At 44.3% G+C, this 19,791-nt stretch overlaps 1 protein-coding gene across 4 annotated transcripts in view; it reads left to right on the top strand.

Annotated features, from left to right (window-relative positions):
• Positions 1-19,791, top strand: part of unc5b (unc-5 netrin receptor B) — a 268,998-nt gene that overhangs the window by 186,370 nt on the left and 62,837 nt on the right. For all 4 annotated transcript variants that reach the window (XM_072583546.1, XM_072583545.1, XM_072583548.1 and 1 more), the window contains exons 3-4: positions 5,877-6,020; positions 16,927-17,030. In XM_072583546.1, the coding sequence (XP_072439647.1) occupies positions 5,877-6,020; positions 16,927-17,030 (248 nt within the window). The remainder of the gene's footprint in view (positions 1-5,876; positions 6,021-16,926; positions 17,031-19,791) is intronic.

Below are 19,791 nucleotides of genomic sequence, written 5' to 3'. Positions count from 1 at the left end.
GAACCTGGAGAAAACCCACACCGACATGGGGAGAATGTGCAAACGCCACACAGGCCAGAATCGAACCTGGGTCCCTAGCGCCGTGAGGCAGGAGGGCTAACCACTGAGCCACTGCGCTGTCCCTGTTCTGCCATCTTTGTATTGCCTTTGTCAAAACCTTTGCAGCCCATGGCCAGACTCGTGCCAAGTCTTGCTCACCAATCACCCTGCGCCCTCTGTGCTTGCTGACACATAGTGGCTTAGAACTAAATAAGACCGTATATTAAAATTCTCATCCTTTTTTTCAAATTTGCCGCTGGCCTGGCTCCTCCATGTCTCTGCAATCTCCTCCAGACCCTCAGCGTTCTGACATACCTGCGTCCTCATTCTGGCTTCGAGCATCATGCCTGACTTTAATGGTTTTGCTGTTAGTGGCCATACCTTCAGCTGCTGAGGCTCTCGAATTCCTCCCTCTCCCCCCACCCACACCCCCCTCCACCAAAGCCATTCCATCTCAACCTTTCTCTCCTTTCAGATTCTCCTCAAAAAACCTCCTACTTTGACCCAGTTTTTTTTTGGTCTTTTGGAATATTGTGTGCAATTCTGGTCTCCTTCCTACACGAAGGATGTTGTGAAACTTGAAAGGGTTCAGAAAAGATTGACAAGGACGTTGTCAGGGTTGGAGGGTTTGAGCTACAGGGAGAGGCTGAACAGGCTGGGGCTGTTTTCCCTGGAGCGTCGGAGGCCGAGGGGTGACCTTATAGAGGTTTATAAAAGCATGAGGGGCATGGATAGGATAAATAGACAAAATCTTTTCCCTGGGGTGGGGGAGTCCAGAACTAGAGGGCATAGGTTTAGGGTGAGAGGGGAAAGATATAAAAAGGTCCTAAAGGGCAACCTTTCCATACAGAGGGTGATGCGTGTGTGAAGTGAGCTGCCAGAGGAAGTGGTGGAGGCTGGTACAATTAAAGCACTTAAAGGGCATCTGGATAGGTACATGAATAGGAAGGGTTTGGAGGGATATGGGCCAAATGCTGGCAAATGGGACTAGATTGGGTTGGGATATCTGGTTAGCATGGACGAGTTGGACTGAAGGGTCTGTCTCCATGCTGTACATCTCTATGACTCTATGACCTGCCCTTGTGGCTCATTGTTAAATTTTGCTTCAGAGTATTGGGAGTTTTCACTGGGTGACAGGCACTACAGAAATGCAGGTTATTTTTCTCAAAGATGAACTCTCTTTGTTCTCCTGTCCTTTATAAGTCACTCAGATGGCTTTTGTGCATCATGTATTGTGTTGCTTAATGAATTCTCAGAGTACCTGGTTACTGAGGGCACTAGACTGAATGATATTTCAGAATGTCCTGTATATACGGTAATAAGGCAAGAAGGTCAATTGACCTTCCCTCCCCCCCTTCAAGTATTTATCCAATTCTCTTTTTAAACTTATCATTAAATCAGCTTTTGCTGCTCTTTTAGTTCCAATTCATAGCATTTTGGCTTGTTTGCCAGTCGCTTTAATCTGTGACCTCTGATCACTGCTCTGTGTTCCTCATACAATGTGCTCTTCGTATTCAATGTTTTCAATGCACAAATCTTTCAAATTTACTTACATGGCTACTTAACCTGGAGCAGCGCCTGTGTAGTGTCTTCCCAAGCTGCTGGGTGAGTGCACATGTGCACAGCTTAACCTGAACATTGTTAAGCATAAAACCATATAGTGTAGATGAGGCCCTTCAGCCCATTGAGTCTGTACTAGGCTCCTGCCCGGGACGTCGATTTTCCTGTTCCTCGGATGCTGCCTGACCTGCTGTGCTTTTCCAGCACCACTCTAATCTTGACTCTAATCTCCAGCATCTGCAGTCCTCACTTTCACGACTAAAAATGCACCACTCCCTACATCTGTCCCATTTGCCCACATGAGGTCCGTGGTCTTGAATATTATGACACTACATTTATTCATGCAAGCACTTTTTAAAGGTTTTGAGGCTTCCTGTCTCAACTACTTGACAGTACATATTTGATGGGCCAAATGGCCTCTACTGTATATGGTACCATCTCAGGCAGTGACTCCAGCCCCACCACTCTCTGTTTCCCTCAAACCCCCTCTTTTCCTCCTGCTGTTCACTTTAAAAGTGTCTGCTCTTGTTCTTGACCTTTTGACTAAGGGGAACAGCTGTTTCCAATCCACCCTGTCCATGCCCCTCCCATTCTTATACACCTCCTGACTCTCCAAAGCCTGCCCACCATCTAGAAGGCACAAGTCAGGAGTGTGATGGAATACTCCCCACTTGCCTGGATGGGTGCAGCTCCAACAACACTCAAGAAGCCATCCAGGACATAGCAACCCACTTGATTGGCACCACATCCACAAGCATCCATTCCATCCACCTCCAATGCTCAGTCGTAGCAGTGTGTGCTATCTCCAAGATGCACTTCAGGGATTTACCAAAGATCCTCAGGCAGCACCTTCCAAAACCCACAACTATTTCCATCTAAGAGGGCAAGTGTAGCGGATACATGGGAATACCACTACCTCCGAGTTCCCCATCAAGCCACTCACCATCCAGACTTAGAAATACATCACTGTTGCCGGGTCAAAATCATGAAACTCCCTCTCTAGTGGCATTGTGGGTCAACTGACAGCAAGTGGACCAGCTCACCACCACCTTCTCAAGGGGCATCTCGGGATGGGCAATAAATGTTGGCCCAGCCGGTGACACCCACATTGCACAAATAAATAAAAACAAACTTCTCCATCAATGCAAATAATTCCCCCCTTCTTTATACGAACAGCAGTGCTTTTCTTTCTGCACTCTGCAAAGTAACAAGCCCCATCTTCTCTGGCTTTCCTGTATAAGTCCCTCACTTCTTGGGTCATCTTGGTAACCTTCCCTGAGGGTTTGACATCCGTTTTCAAGTGAGTTGTCCAGAACAGGACACAGTCCTCCAGCTGGGGCCCAGGCAGTGAGGTTTTGTAAAGGTAGAGGAGACTGTGATTCAGAAAGTGCTGAGCAAGACCATTGTGTCTGCATTGGCTCTCTGAGCACTTAACGTAAAGCCGTTCTCCTGTCTTTTCCCCATAGCTCTGCACATTGTTGCTTTATAATTAATCTCCTGATTAACTATCCAGCAAGGTAAAAAAAGAATCACAGATCATACAGCCTGCCTTGCCCAATGGGTAACTCTCGCTTTCTGCAGCACATGCATAGAAACCAAGAGATGGAATAGGCCATTTAGCCCTTCAAGCTTGCTCTGCCACTAAACATGATCATGGTTGATCTTCTATCTCAATTCCATATTCCCACTTTCTCCCCATATTCCCTGATGCCGTTCATATCCAAAACACAATCCATCTCTTTCTTGAATATACTCAGGATTTGGTCTCCATAATACTGTGGTAGAGAATTCCACAGCGTCACAAGCCGTTGCATGAAGAAATATTTTTGAACCTCAGTCCAAAATAATCAACCCGGTATTCTGAGACTTTGTCTCCTGGTTCTAGATTTTCCAGCCGGGGAAGCCCCTCCCTATATCTAGACTCTCCAGGCCTGTTAGAACGTTACAATTCCATCAGATCCCCGGTCACACTTCTAAACTCTAGTGAAAACAAGCCCAGTCCTGAAACAAAAATCTGTCCAGACTGAACTGTGAAAACTTGCATTAATACAATTCTTCCTTTCTTCAAATATGTATTGTGTCAGCAAAGAGCATGTGTATATGGATAGCCAAAAGAACAAAGAAAAAAGAAGATTGCAGCACAGGAACAGGCCCTTCGGCCCTCGAAGCCTGTGCCAATCCAGATTCTCTATCTAAACCTGTCGCCTATTTTCTGCTCCATGCCCAGTTATGTATCTGTCTAGATACATCTTAAATGACGCTATCTTGCCCACTTCTACCACCACTGCTGGCAACGCATTCCAGGCACCCACTGCCATCTGCGTAATGAACTTTCCACGGATATCTCCATTAAACTTTTCCCCACTCACTTTGAACTCATGACCCCTAGTAATTGAGACTCTCGCTCTGGGGAAAAGATTCTTGCTATCCACCATCTATACCTCTCATGATTTTGTAGACCTCAATCAAGTCCCCCCCTCAACCTCCTCCTCTCTAGAGGCTGATACAATTGCAGCATTTAAGAGGCATTTGGATGGGTATATGAATAGGAAGGGTTTGGAGGGATATGGGCCGGGTGCTGGCAGGTGGGCATAGATTGGGTTGGGATATCTGGTCGGCATGGACGGGTTGGACCGAAGGGTCTGTTTCCATGTTGTACATCTCTATGACTCTATATTGAAAATAATCCTAATCTACTTAACCTCTGTTCATTGCTACTGCCCTCCATACCAGGCACCATCCTGGTGAACCTCCTCTACACCCTCTCCAAAGCATCCTTTTGGTAATGTGGTGACCAGAACTGTACTCAGTATTCCAAATGTGGCTGAACCAATTTCCAAGAAGTCATGATTGTAACTCATCCTGACAGATATTTCCCAAATTCCTAATCTTATGGTACATCCCTGGGGTGGTTGGAATTTGAACCCAGGTCTCTTGGCTCCAAGATAGGGACACTACAACTGAACCCTTCCTTATCGTGGTAACAGCTATCATTTGAGAGATCAAACCGCATTCAAGTTTAGCAGCATAGCGGTGAATTCATTATTTTTTTCTCTTTGCATATTGGAATCCATTAACTTTTCTATAAAATGCATTCATTGGATAGGAACATCACACTTGATGCCTATGCCTAATTACTCTGGAACAAATATTCTCTCTTCAATTCCACATTTTATTTAATTGAATTCAATTCTAGCAAATGCCTTGGTAAGGTTTGAACCCATGCCCCAGGAGAATGAGCCTGACCTTCTAGTTTAACTTGTACCATAGTATTCTCATGATACCACTCTCGTCCCCAGAACCTAGTGTCTGTTTGGGCAATATAATGTGACATAACACACCCTCACATTGTAGCAATTTTGAAATAGCAATGTGTTTCTGATTCATGGGCTGAAATTAATGAGTGCATCCATTCTCTGCAGTTCACTGGCCATGTACTAATCGAACATTTTCTTAATAACAATTAGATTTTATGGCTTTAAGATATGAAACCGGCTTAGAGTATGTATTCCTTCATTTTTTTTAATAGCTCATGGAATGTGGGTGGCACTGGCTGGGTCGCTATTTATTGTCCGTCCCTAGTTTCACCTGGAGAAGGTGTTGGTGAACTGCCTTAGTGAACTCCTGCAGTAGGTAACACCACAATGCAGATGGAGAAGGGAGCTTGAGGATTTTGACCCAGCCATACTGAAGGAGTGGGGATAAATTTCCGAGTCAGGATGATGAGTGGTTTAAAAGATACAAAAACCCCAGCCCTGATAAAATATTGCATCTACCAATTGCCAAGGAGTAATGTCACAGGAGAGTTGCTCGAATTTGGAAGTGGTTGCCTATTTGTGTGTAAAACTGTTATAAACCTGTTTGTCAAAGCACATGCTAGAGATTACGAGACATGTATTCAATGAGGACCAGGGAGATGTTTTCAGTGCTCTGACTAAAGTAATTCTACTGCTGCTGGAAACAGTTAGCAGGTTAGATCACTGTGGGATCTTACTGTGCAGAGAATGGCTGGTGCTCCTTGCCTCCATATCAATGGATGAGGCATTTAAAATTGATCTGAAGTGTTCCGGGAAGTCTGCGAGCTGTGCAGTGATGAAACGGCACATTGGGATCTGACTGGATTGTCAGTCTTGGTAATGGGAAAGAGATGGGATTGCAATCCAGGATAGTTTTAAAGCAGATAGTCAACCTTTTGTTGCATGGGAGTGTGTGGGCTGCTGCACCGTCAAACAGCGCAGCCCCCTGGCTCTATGTAATCTGTCTCTCTCCTTGTACAGGACTGGTGGTCCGGGAAGTTCACATCGAGGTCTCTCGGCAGCAGGTGGAAGAGCTGTTTGGTTTAGAAGACTTCTGGTGTCAGTGCGTCGCCTGGAGTGCTTCTGGCACGACCAAGAGCAGGAGAGCATATGTCCGCATTGCCTGTGGGTATACCCTTACATTACATTGCACACCTCACCACTGTGATCGACTCCTTGCTATAAGCTGTAACATATAGTCTCACTCCATACTGTCTTTGCAAGTCATGGGTAATCAACGTTGGTGATCCTGTGAACAAATAAATCTTCTTTCCCTCTTTTCTCTCCCCCTCTTCTGGCCCTATTTCAAATGGAGCGCAATGGGATTAAAGGAGACATTCAGAATGAGCCAATGTCCAAAAGCAATAGTGGACCTGGTTAATTTGCAGCTGTTTGTTTAGAGTGAGGTACAGGAACCCAAACCCTCCCTCTGCTAATGCCAATCTCACCATCCCATTGACAACAGCTATTGAAGTAATCTAGAAGTGAGCTCCCATACTGAAGTGATTTGTTCTGAATTCACTCTCTCCTTCCATTGAGGTGTCTGCACTCAATCTTAACTGGGATTTGAACCTGCAATATCCTTCTGAAAGAGCCTGCTTTCAGGGGTTAAGTAGACTCAGGCTTGGTGGTACTTCCTGGCAATCCCAGGAAACACCAGGTGAGGTAGGCTTTATGTTTCCAGTAGGGAGGCTACTCATCTCAGACACTTGTGTTCTCCCACGCAATGGAATGGCTAGCCATTCAGGGGCCCTTCACGAGCACCATACTAGTGTCCCTACCTTTTGAAATAACTGTCCAGATGCTGGCATCCCATTACCAATCACCCTTTATTTGTAAATGCATAGTCTTTGACAATATCACTGCCTCTCACTCAGTCAGGCAATCAGCCTCTCAGTTTCCCTGACATTCATCCTTTTCTATCAGCCAGGGCTCCCTGATTGGACCAGGTTAACAGCCCCAATCAGGGAGCTCATATTCTATGAGATTCAGCTGGCTGACTTCGTTACATTTACATGACACCTTTCAGCTGGAAGGTCTTTGTTCAAATCCCACCTGCTCCCTATACCTGTCCTTTCTGTTTCAATTTCCCATTGGATTATGCTTAACCAACTGAACTATTGCAAACAATGATCATTATCAAATGAGGTCATTTGGCCCAATTAACTCCACTTGAAGTTCCTCTTATCTTTCTTCAGCTAAGATTATCACTCACGGTTACCTACACCTTCATTTGCCAGTCATTCTTCTCCCCTATGTGTGTGTCCTGCTCACTTTACCCACTCCCCCGGTAGCAAGTTCCACATTCCCACCAATCGCTGAGTTAAGAAAAGATTTTTTCTGAATTCTCTGTTGGATCTTTTTTTGTAACTGCCTTGTGTTAATGATCTCTAGTTATGTTCATTGCCAGAAGAGGAATGAGTCAATTCATATTTTGAAGAGTAACTACATAAATGCAAAGCAATAAACTATCATCTTCCCCCAGAGCTCCATGTCAAAATGAGACATACCTTCACCTGACCTGAATTTGCTTGCATCTTAGGTTAACAATAAGAGCTGGAAGAGGCTATTCTGCCCCTCAAACCTATTCCAGCATTCATTAAGCTAGTATGGCAGATCTACCTCAACTACCATATGGTCTCCATCTCTTTATTGTCTTACTACTCAAAAATCTATTATCTATGTCTTTTTATTTTACATGACAATTGAATGTCCAGGACACTTTAGCATGAGAGATTGCTCTATTATTCCATTGGAAACAATAAAATGCAATGGGTGCAGGAAAGCAAAGTAAAATGTCATCACAGGATCCTAGAAGTGTTATGGCACAGAAAGAGGCCATTTGGCTCATTATGTCTGCACCAGCTCTCCAATGAGCATTACAACTTAGTGCCGTGCTCCTGCCTGTTTGCCCTGGCAAATTGTTTCTATTTAAATAATCATCTAATACCATCTTGAATCCCTTAGTTGGACCTGTCACCACCACACTCCCAAGCTGTGCATTTCAGACTGTTACAAACAGTTGTGTTTGACTGAGCCAGTTGTTCATTTGGCAGAAGGTGTAATCCCATTCATCGCCACTCCTGAATTCACTGTAATTCAGTTCATGTCACCACTTGGCTTTGAAATCAGGAAATACTTTGTGGCCAGAATCAGATCACTGTAAAAGAGAAATAGTTGAGTTCTTAAGAGAAGGCATTGGTACCTAAATGTTTCATTAACCTGGATAATGAGGTTTTGTTGGCAAACGTGGAGCCTGCTTGGTTGCCTGAGAAAGTGCAAGATTAATCTCTCAGTGTTACTCTTAAATGAATCTAAGGACGTAGAATCAGGAGGCAACCCGTTAGCTCCACACGAACCTCTTCCACTGATTTAAATTCGACAACCCCGCAGGCTTGGCCTATAGCCTCCAGGAATTTGTGGTTAGTCTTGAGGACACTGATTTGTGCAAATCCTGGAGAAAAATCACAGGGACATTAAAATACAACATTTCTTTGTCATTTTCTTCGAACATTTCTCTCTGACAGCCATAAAAAATGTTGGAGATTGGATTGTTAAAAATAGGCCGGCAGTCATTCACCATCCAGCTGAGACTTTTTGCTTTTTCCAATTGGTGAATACAGAAAATGCATCACCCGTATCGGTCAATAAAAGACTGAAATGTGGGGGTTAGTTAATGGAGGGAATACATTTAACCTCAGTTAGCAACCCCATCCTTTACTTCGTTGGAAAACCGCTGATCTGCAACTGAACTCCATAAACCTGTCATTGCCCCCTTATTGCTTAATACCATTGGCTATCAAATATCGACTAATCTTGACAACTACCAGTTGATCTAGTGTCAAATGTCATTTGGAGGAGAGAGTTTGAAAATGTGGCTACCCTTTGTACAGTCAAGGAACCAGAGTAGGCCACATGGACCTTCAACCCTGCTCCACCATTCAGTCTGATCATGGCTGATCCGATTTTACTCTCAACTCTACATTTCTGTATCTATCATCTCCTTGGTCATCAAGAATCTATGTACAGTTCTGCCTTATAAAGATTTTAAAGACTCTGCATCACTGCCTTATGAGATTAATTGATTGATTTATGCTTGTCACATGTACCAAGATACAGTGAAAAGTGTTGTTTTGCATGCTTTACAGGCACATTGTACCATTCAAAGTATATCAGGGTAGCAGAACAGAGTGCAGAATACAGTGTTACTGCCGTAGGGAAGGTGCTGATTAGAGACAGAGATTAGAATTAACATTCGCGAGGTCCTTTCAAAAGTCTGATAACACCAAGGAAAGAGCTGTTCTTGAATCTATTTGTACGTGTATTGAGATTTTTATATCTTCTGCCTGACAGAAGAGAGTGAAAGAGAGTTGAACCAGTCTGGGAGGGGGTCTTTGATGATGTTAAAAATCACACAACACCAGGTTATAGTCTAACAGGTTTAATTGGAAGCACTAGCTTTCGGAGTGATGCTCCTTCATCAGGTGGTAGAGGATGTTGGCTGCTTTCCGCAGGCAGTGGGAAGTGTTGACGGAGTCAGTGGATAGGAGGCTGGTTTGTGAAATGGAGCTGGCTGTGTTCACAACTCGCTGTAGTTTCTTACAGTCATGGGTAGAGCAGTTGCCAAATCATGCTGTGATACACGGGATAGAGTGCTCTCTGTGGTGCAAGGAAAGGGAATTCCAAAGATTCACAACTCTTTGAGAGAAACAATATGTGCTCTCACCTCACTCTTAAATCAGCAATTCCTTATCTTTCAAATTATGAATCCGAGTTCGAGATCCTGCCACCAGAGGAAACATCCTTTCCACATCCATCTGGTCAAGTCTCCTCAGCAGCTTTGTACAGAGAAGAATTTCCTAACTTCATTGTGGAAAGAGCTAGCTCTAATTTTCAGACCACATCCCTCACGATAGAGTTGGGTTGGCAAGTGGACTTTTTTTTCCATTCGTGGAATGTGAGCCAACATTTATTGCCCATCCCTAATTGCCCAGAAGGTAGGTAAGAGTGAACCACATTACTGCAGATCTAGAGTAACATGTAGACTAGACCAGGTAAAGATGGCGGTTTCCTTCCCTGAAGGATATTAGTCAACCTAATGGGTTTTGCCAACAGTTGAAAATGGATTCATGGTCATCATTAAACTCCTAATTCCAGACATTTTATTGAATTCAGTTTTGACCCATCTATGGCAGGATTTGAAGCCAGATGCCTAGAACATTACCTGGGTCTCTGGATTAAAGGTCGAAAGATAATATCACTAGGCCTCACTTAGGCAGGGGTGTTGTTAGATTCGATAGGATTAGATTAGATTACTTACAGTGTGGAAACAGGCCCTTCGACCCAACAAGTCCACACTGACCCGCCGAAGTGCAAACCACCCAGACCCATTCCCCTACATTTGCCTCTTCACCTAACACTATGGGCAATTTAGCATGGCCAATTCACCTAACCTGCACATCTTTGGACCGGTCATGGACAGTGCACCCATGACAGTTAACAGCCAGATATTAAGTTTGATCGTTGCCAACCAATTGGAACTCTCCTGTCATGCAGCATAAATGTTGGTTTTCCCTGTGAACTGGTATTCTTGCAAAATGTTCTGATGACTGCAAAGATTAAAAACCTTTGACAAAAATGTGTTTTTTCTTTGGCAATACTCAAGCCCAGTGACATCACCATTAAACTGTTCTGCCCTTCTCAAGGTGTGGGCAGCACTGGGTAAATGTTGGTGAGCCAACCCTTCCCTTTTAACACCCCTATCAAGCCTCAATGATCCAGTGCCTTCTCCTCTACACCTTCACAAACTGCTTCCTGGATTCAATTCAGTTTGAGATCTCCAAAATGGTCGAACTTTTTCCAGCTGGTCTCTCTCTTAATCCTGTGCAGAGAAAGGTCCAAAAATTTAGCAGCACCCTTGCTACAGAAATTAAATTGAAACAGTATATAATGCTACATAAGAGCAGAATGCCAGGGAGTGATTAGAAATCTGCAATGAATCTAATTTCAGGGTTCACTTGATAGTGATAAACCATTCACAGTTCACTCATGCAGTTGGTGACATCAGCTGGAGCCCCTCAATCAGGTTAGCGATCAGTAATCACTCCCAGGTGTCCCTGAGAGATGACTCTGAGATGACTCAGAGAAGCCTGTTAGAGTTCCAGTCCTGTACTGTACACATTGCTTCACTTCATCCATTTCAGAGCACTGACACAAATTGAAAACACTCTGCTCAAAGCCCACCAAAGGTTTATTTTGCAGAGCCCAAGGCTCGCATGTTTAGCTGATCATTTTTCCCAAGGACCGGATTCCTGAATGGAATGCCACAAAGTCCGAAAACCTCTCTCGGGGACAAAAGGACGAGCCAACTTTAAAAGCTCAATGCATTTCACTGCATCTAAAATGAGTGAGAATTAGAAAACCTTTCATATCTTGCCTTCCTGGAACTCTTCACCTCCATCAAACACTATAAACTATTACAATCTGGAGTGCTCCTTGGCTAGACACGTGTTTTGCATTCATATAATAGTCCGTCCCAGCTCAGATCTGTGCAAGTGAATCTCAGTAAGAGGGGGCTGTATCTTTGGGCTCAGCCCCTCTAGGCCTGATTGGGTGAGAATGGGTGGTGGGAGTCATTGGAATAAGCAATGGGGCGCAGTGTTTGAAATAACTCCAAGGAGGTAGGTATCCCGTCACCAAGTCACCCTTTATTTAGTTGTGCATGGGCTTTGACTAGCCAGCTCAGAGACAGCCCCTGGACTGTAGGGTCCTTATGAATCTTCTGTTTATTTTGTTGTCCCCCCCCACAACCACGTGCGTGTGTGTGTGTGTTTGTGTGTGCGTGTGTGTGTGTATGTGTGTGTGTATATGTGTGTGTGTATGTGTGTTTGTTTGTGTGTGTGTGTGTGTATGTGTGTTTGTTTGTGTATGTGTGTGTGTGCGCGTGTGTGAGCGCATGCAGTGACTCAGTAAAGACACCACATGCAAAAACATTATTCAATATTTCCACCACCAGGAGAACGCCCATGTTTCCAGTCGCCAGTAAAAAGCAAAAACATGATGAGGGCAATTCTTGTGTGAGAAGAAGGCAAAGGGGGAAGGTAGAGATTAAATGAAAGTAGAGCTGGAGGGGGAAATGAAGCACTCACCACCACCCCACCCCCTCCCACCCCATGGTGCCCACCTCCCCCGAAAGGCATCGAGAGCATTGATGAATAATCTCCTGTTTATATCAGAGTCGAGAGTGTGGTGCTGGAAAAGCACATCCAGTCAGGCAGCATCCGACGGGCAGGAGAATCAACGTTTCGGGCTAAAGACCTTCATCAGGCCCGAAACATTGGCTCTCCCACTCCTCGGATGCTGCCTGACCTGCTGTGCTTTCCCAGCACCACACTCTTGACTGATCTCCAGCGTCTGCAGTCCCCACTTTATTTCTGTCAGCCAGGGCTCCCTGACTGGCTCCAGGTTAACAACCCCCAATCAAGGATCTCGTGGTCAATGAGATCCGGCTGGCCCTGGTTCCAATCACTACGGTGATCCTGTTATGTTATGTATATTTCCAGAATTTACAGCTCTGGAACATTAGGTATTAGGATGAGGATCAGATCCACCAGGGATGGTACTTGCAATCAAATAACCTGCTGACCTTTCCCGGTCACAGAGGATGGCCACTTGGTTGCAGTGTGTAATAAAGGCGTAACCCATCAGTAGCCAGCAGCACTTGGAAGGAGACAGTGCCTTTGGCTTTCTTGAAGGTCTGACATCAGTCATAGAGTACATGTCATTCAGCCCATCCAGTCTAGACCTGTTTTTATTCTCAGCATGAGTTTCCTCCCACTCAATGTTCCTCTTCTCCGACTTTGTCCCCCTCTTCCTTTTACTCCCCTCTCCCTTTAGAAATAAAATGTTAATTTTTGCAGTTGTTGAGAGTGCACAAGACAGGCTGCGGGATACAGAGCCTGATCTCGTTTTCAAGTTTTTGTCTGAATAGTGTAGTTCACTGCGTCATCTTAAAAGGAAGAGCCAACATTTGGAAGCTTATGTTCTGAAGCTGACTGTGATCAAAGACACTGCTCCCTCTCTCTTCTCACCTTGTTCTTGCAGCACACTCTGATCCTCTCTCCTTTCAAGGGGCGATATTTGAGCTGATGTTATTAATGTGGTTGTTTCATGGTGGTTTCCCCCGGCTCTGCCAAGGATTGCAGCAAGGGGAACTGTTCACATGGCTTGAGCAGAAAGAGACTGCAATGTTCTTGGTTTCCTCTACTGTTCCTTCGCCAATATTCTCTCATGCCCTCACTACCTCAAGATGTTAACTCCTTGGTGGAATGCTGTTCAATTGTCTCCACACAATGTTGCTGGGATACAGTTTTCATGCAAATTCCACATAACCTCGTACCAAGCCATGAAGTATGTAACACCACTAAAGATGACTCGTTGTTTCCTAGCCTTCAGCCAGTTTATTTTTAGCCATTCCTAGTGTTTACACTGAATCCTTACAGCTTAGATTTTAAGTAAGTCTTTCATGTGCAACTTTGTCAGAACAAAACCTTCTGTGAGTGGAGGTAACCACATTCGCAGACTCCGTTTGGCCTATTGTCACTTACTCAAACTCAGCAAGGAGTACACCTTCCTCCATTGCTGTTACTGTGCAGAGAACACTCACGGTTTCACACGATGTGTGATTTCACTGTTTAACATGGGGAGTTAAGATAGATTAAACAGGCCTGGAGTCACTTATCTATACCTTGTTACCCCTTTTGACTAGAGATGCCACTTTAACCTCTAACCAATCCTCCCTGGTGTTGTCTGCCTGGCTCATAATGATTGTTGGTGTTTTGCAAATTGACCCTCTAGTCTTTTTGGCGCTCTGGGATAAATATCATCTGTCCCAGGAGATTTATCTGTTTTAAGATCGATCCACCTGTCTCAGATTTCCATCTCTTGTATAACAGCTGATTGATTATACTATACTGGAAGATGGTTCAGTTTCCCCTGTGAATACTTGAATGAAGCATTCATTTTGAATATTTACCATTTTCTGCTTGTCCTCAATTACAGGCAGTTTCTTTCTGTTCTGGTTTTCACCTTTATCTGACTGCAGTTTTGCTGATTATGACTCACTGTTCTGCTCAACGCCTGCTGCTTATCTCACCCTCTTAACCTTTCCAATGATCTTTCTAAGGTGTTCCTGTGACTTCTTCCCTTTAACCCATTGTTCACACCTTTCCTTTCCCTTTCAGGAATTGTAAGGGCCATTTCTCCCCTTGTAATCTCAGTTTTAATCAGTTTTCTGATCTACTTATTGTCTTGTGGGTTGAGTCTGAGCTTGTTGTTTTGGAGAGTGTGTCTTATTCTGTGCAAACTCAGCATAACATCTTTAAAGGTGATCTATTTGTCTTTCACTGCTGAGAGGTTGATCAACCTTTTCCAGTCTATTTATTTCAGTTGCTCCTTCCAGCATTGACTATAAATTCAAAGCACTAAAAAAAAACTAGGATTCAACTGTAGGAGCATATCCAATAGAATTGCAGTCTGCAACACTACACCACACAAATAAACCAGGATCTGCTGTTATAAGAAGCTTATTACAGGGCTGACAATTATTTGCCACTTCCTTGCCCTCCAAAGGAATATCAAACAGCTCGCATTAAATTCTGATGAAGAGTCATCCCAGACTTCAAACATTAACTCTGCTTTCTCTCTCCACAGATGCTGCCAGACCTGCTGAGTTTCTCCAGCCTTCTCCATGTCTGTCGCATTCACACAGCCCTTTCATGACTACCATAATAGGCCAGTTAATTTGTTTTCAAGTGCAGTTGCTGTTGTAACATATAATAAAAACCGAAAGAACTGCAGATGCTGTAAATCAGAGACCAAAACAGAAATTGCTGGAAAAGCTCAGCAGGTCTGGCAGCTTCTGTGGAGAGAAAGCAGAGTTAACGTTCTGTGGAAGGTAAAAACAATGACTGCAGATGCTGAAAACCAAATACTGGATTAGTGGTGCTGGAAGAGCACAGCAGTTCAGGCAGCATCCAACGAGCAGCGAAATCGACGTTTCGGGCAAAAGCCCTTCATGGAAGGGTCATTCGACCCGAAGCATTAACTCTGATTTCTCACTACAGGTGCTGCCAGACTCTGCTGAGCTTTTTCAGCAATTTCTAATTCTGTCTCTGTTGTAATATATGGCACTGAAGTTTGCACAGAAGAATTCCTTCAGCAGTGGGGCAATGAACTGATTATCTCTTCCTTTTTTGGCATTTGGATTGAGGGTTAAATATTCGTGTGGACCCAAGGGAGATCTCTTCTGTTCTTCTTCAAAAAGGTGCCATGGCACCTTTTGCATCCACCAGAAGGCCTCAGTTTAGTATTACATACAAACGATGGTACCTCTGAGAGTGCAGCACTGCCTCAGTACTGTCAGCCAAGGTTCCTGTGCTCAAGGGTGCAAATTGGAACTGAAACTGTGCAGCTCAGAAGCCACTGCAAATGCTTAGGAGTCTTCAAGATTATTGCTTTGACTGAAAACATTTTGGGAGGGCCTTGCAGTCACAGCAGGCGCTATGTAAATGCAAGTCATTCAATTCTTCATTTCTTTCAGAGCTACTTTGCTATGACTGGTAGAAAATGTCATAGATCAGTACAGCACAGAAACAGGCCCTTCGGTCCACCATGTCTGTGCTGACCACAATGCCATTCTAAACTAATCCCATCTGCCTCCACATGGTCCATATCCCTCTATTGCCTGCCTGTTCATGTATCTGTCTAAATTGCAATTGTATCTGTTTCTACCATCTCTGTATTCCAGGCACCAACCACCCTCTGTGTAAAAAACATTCCTCATACATCTCCTTTAATCCCCCTCTCACCTTAAACCTATGCCCGTTAGTATTTGACATTTCCACGCTGGGAGAAAGACCCTGACTGTCCACCCTCTCAAAGTCTCTCATAATTTTAAAGACTTCTATCAGGTCGCTCCTCAACCTCCGATGCTCTAGAGAAAACAACCCAAGTTTGTCCAACCTCTCCTTATGACTCATGCTCTCCAATCCAGGCAGTATCCTGGTAAACCTCTTCTGCACCATCTCCAAAACCATCACATCCTTCCTCCAGTGTGGTGACCAGAATTCAAGTGAGGCCTACCTAAAGTTTTACACAGCTGCAACGTGACTTACCAATTTTTATACACAGTGCACTGACCATTGAAGGCAAGCATGCCTATACCTTCTTTGCCACCTTATCCTGTTGTGATGCCATTTTCAGGGAGCTATGGACTTGTACCCCAAGATCCCTCTGTATATCAATGCTCCTCGCTATCCTGCCATTTGTTATATACTTTCCTCTTGCATTTGACCTCCCAAAACGCAACACCTCACACTTCTCCAGATTAAACTCCATCTGCCATTTCTCCATCCAATTTTTAACCAGCCTACATCCTGCTGTATTCTTTGATGGATTTCCTCACTATCCACAACTCGACTAATTTTTGTGTTGTCTGCAAACTTACTAATCAGACCACATGCATTTTCAACCAAATCATTTGCAAACAATGTGGGTCCCAGCACTGATCCTCGTGGAACACCACTGGTCACAGGCCTCCAGTCAGACATAAGATAACTACCAGAGGCCCTCTGTCTTCTCCCTTGCCTCCCTCAGCATCCTAGGTCAGGTGTCATCAGGGTCTGGGGACTTCTCTACCTTAATGTTTTTCAAGACACCCAACACCACCTCCTTCTTAATACCGACATGTCCCGAGGATATCTGCATGCCCGTCCCTAATATTACCATCATCCATGTCCTTCCCCATGGTGAATACAGATAAAGGACTCATAATGGACCTCTATATTAGCAGCTTTCACATCAAGTTGATCAAGAGCATTGATGAACAGGTGAAGAGTGACACCATTGCAAAGAGGTAGATGCTGGATAATAATAAAGAGATGCCTTGATTGCATGATAATTATTTTAGTTGTTTTGTGAGGAGCTCTGGTCTAGCACAAATTCAACTGCGACATTTTCTTGTTCTGTCCAGACCTGAGGAAGAACTTTGAGCAGGAGCCACTGGGAACAGACGTGTCCCTGGAGCATGAGGTCCTGTTGCAATGCCGTCCTCCAGAAGGAGTCCCACCAGCAGAGGTACCAGTGCATTCTCATAGAACTAAGACCATCCCCTCTGGTCCAGTCTTTTATCAGTAACTGTGGATGTGCGCGGTCTGTCCTCGCAGTGATGGAATAAATAGAGGGACATGAAAGAAGGGGGTCAAAGGACTCACAAGGATGATGCCAGGATTGAAAGGAAATGCAAATGGGAAAAACACTGAAGAGACTGAATATCTTGTCTCTGAACATAAAGCACACAGAAACAGGGAATATAGGAGCAAGGGTAGATCGTTCGGCCCTTCAGGTCTGCTCTATCATTATAGTCATGTCTGATTGTCCAACTCAGTTCCCTATTCCCGCTTTCTCCCCATAGCCTTTGATCCCTTTGAGCTATATCTACATCTTCCTTGAAAGACTTCAATGCCTTGGCCTCAACAGTTTCCTGTGGCAGAGAATTCCTCAGTCTCACCTTCTCAGGGTGACAAAATTCCTCCTCTTCTCTGTTCTCAAAGACCGACCGTTCAGAAAAGATTTGCAAGGATGTTGCCAGGGTTGGAGGATTTAAGCTTCAGGGAGAGGCTGAATAGGCTGTGTCTGCTTTCCCTGGAGTATCAGAGGCTAGGGGATGACCTCATTGAAGTTTATAAAATCATGAGGGACACAGACGGGATAAATAGACAGGGTACTTTCCCCGGGGTAGGGGAGTCCAGAAGTATGGGGCATAGGTTTAGGGTGAGAGGGGAAAGATATAAAAGAGACCTAAGGAGCAACTTTTTCACACAGAGGGTGGTACTTGTATGGAATGAGCAGCCAGAGGAAGTGGCGGTGGCTGGTACAATTGCAACATTTAAAAGGCATCTGGATGGGTATATGAATAGGAAGGGTTTGGAGGGATATGAGACTAGATTAGGTTAGGATATTTGGTTGGCATGGACGAGTTGGACCAAAGGGTCTGTTTCTGTGCTGTACATCTCTCTGACTCTATGACCCTTCATCTTTTTGACAATATAAGCTGGGGGAAGGCAATACTCCACCAATTTTACTTTCTCGGTACACACGCTTCCAAAGTGCATGCACAGCATCGATGTCTGAAACCAGAAGTCAATGAGTTGGAAGTCGAACCACCATTTACAGAACCTCAAAGGAAGTTTAGAGGGAACATTGAGGGGGTGTGGTTTGTTCTGATCAGTGTTGTGAAAAGATTTGATGAGTTAAATGTTGAACAAATGCTACCATTTGTGATTGAATCTAAAGTTAGCAGTTATTACTAAGACAGTCACTTTAAAAATTGGGATAATTTGGAGAGAGAGTTCCTGACTCATAGAGTGATGGAAACGTGTAACACCATGGAAACCCTACAATGTGGAAGAAGGCCATTCAACTCATTGAGTTCACACCAACCCTCCAAAGGGCATAACCTCAGAAACACTCCCATATCCTATTTATACACTTCTGTAGCAAGCTTGCACATCCCTGGACACTATGCGCAATTTAGCTTGGCCAATCCACCTAACCTGCACACCTTTAGACTGTGGGAGGAAAACAGAGCACCTGGAGAAAACCCACAGAAACACAGGGAGAATGTGCAAACTCCACACAGACAGTCGCCCAAGGGTAGAATCGAATCCAGGTCCCTAGTGCCGTGAGGCAGCATTGCTAACCACTGAGTCAGTGTGCCATCCCCTTGCTAGCCTTGTAACTTGCTGTGACATTGGGGTGGTAAAGGCAAATACAATGGATGCATTGAAAGGGACGCTGGATATTCACATGTCAGAGAAGGGAAATAGAAGGGTATTGCAGGTGGGGTGTAATGTAGGAGAGTGGGGCAAGGCTTGTGTGGAGCTTAAACACAGCTTGGCTAAAAGTCAGTGACAGTCCCAAATCACTAAGCAAGTGTTTGAATGGTGTTTGACCATGGACACCAGCACTGAACTGCCTAGAGTTCACTATTGGCTTGATCTGAATGCTGCAGAAAAATGTGTTGCTGGAAAAGCGCAGCAGGTCAGGCAGCATCCAAGGAGCAGGAGAATCGACGTTTCGGGCATAAGCCCTTCTTCAGGATTACCCACTTGCCCCTCTAGTACCTTCCCCTGGCAAAACCCTGTATCAAAACGGGAGCCTGTCTTTAGTTTCAGGCTGCAGCTTGACATGAAGCGCCCTGGGAGAGCTGAGCTTCCCTTTTGACAATTACTGGATATAACAAGGTTTCTAAAAGCAGCACTTAACACAAAAAGCTGTACATTGGCACTTCTCCATAGATCAGTTTTGGTGTGTTACAAGATCTTAGCGGACTTGTACTGAGCCAGGTTTTGACTCCTATTCAGAAATCATTCAAAGTGTCTATTCTTTCACCCATCCTGTTACTATTAAATATTTCTCAACAGCATCCCGGCCCAGCCTTGTAGACATTGCTAGTTTAGAATATCAAGGCACAGTATCATTCCAAAGGTAAATTCCAAAGAGACAAGACCTTTATGCATGAAAAAGAATATGTTGAATGGGTCCAGTTTTATTAACGCACATTTTAATAAGAGTCAATGTAGCAAGAGAAGATTAAAGGGGATAAAAACCTCTCGAGGTCAGGGCGATTAATCAGTGAACACTTGTAACTTTGTGAAAAGAAACAAATTAATTATAAATGCATTAAACCTAATGAAAATAAAATTCTGCTTACTGAGCTTCCTCCTCTGCCTGTGGATTAAATGATTCTTTGCCCTTCACAGATTAAGTTGCATGCTTCACTGACTTTCACTGGGCACTCTCGAACAGACAACTCAGCAGCGAATATGATTTAGTA

The sequence above is a fragment of the Chiloscyllium punctatum genome, chromosome 13, assembly GCF_047496795.1.
Source record: "Chiloscyllium punctatum isolate Juve2018m chromosome 13, sChiPun1.3, whole genome shotgun sequence".
NCBI classification, from domain to species: Eukaryota; Metazoa; Chordata; class Chondrichthyes; order Orectolobiformes; family Hemiscylliidae; genus Chiloscyllium; species Chiloscyllium punctatum.
The sequence above is the reverse complement of the archived record's forward strand: the minus strand, read 5'-3'. Positions and strand labels throughout refer to the sequence as shown.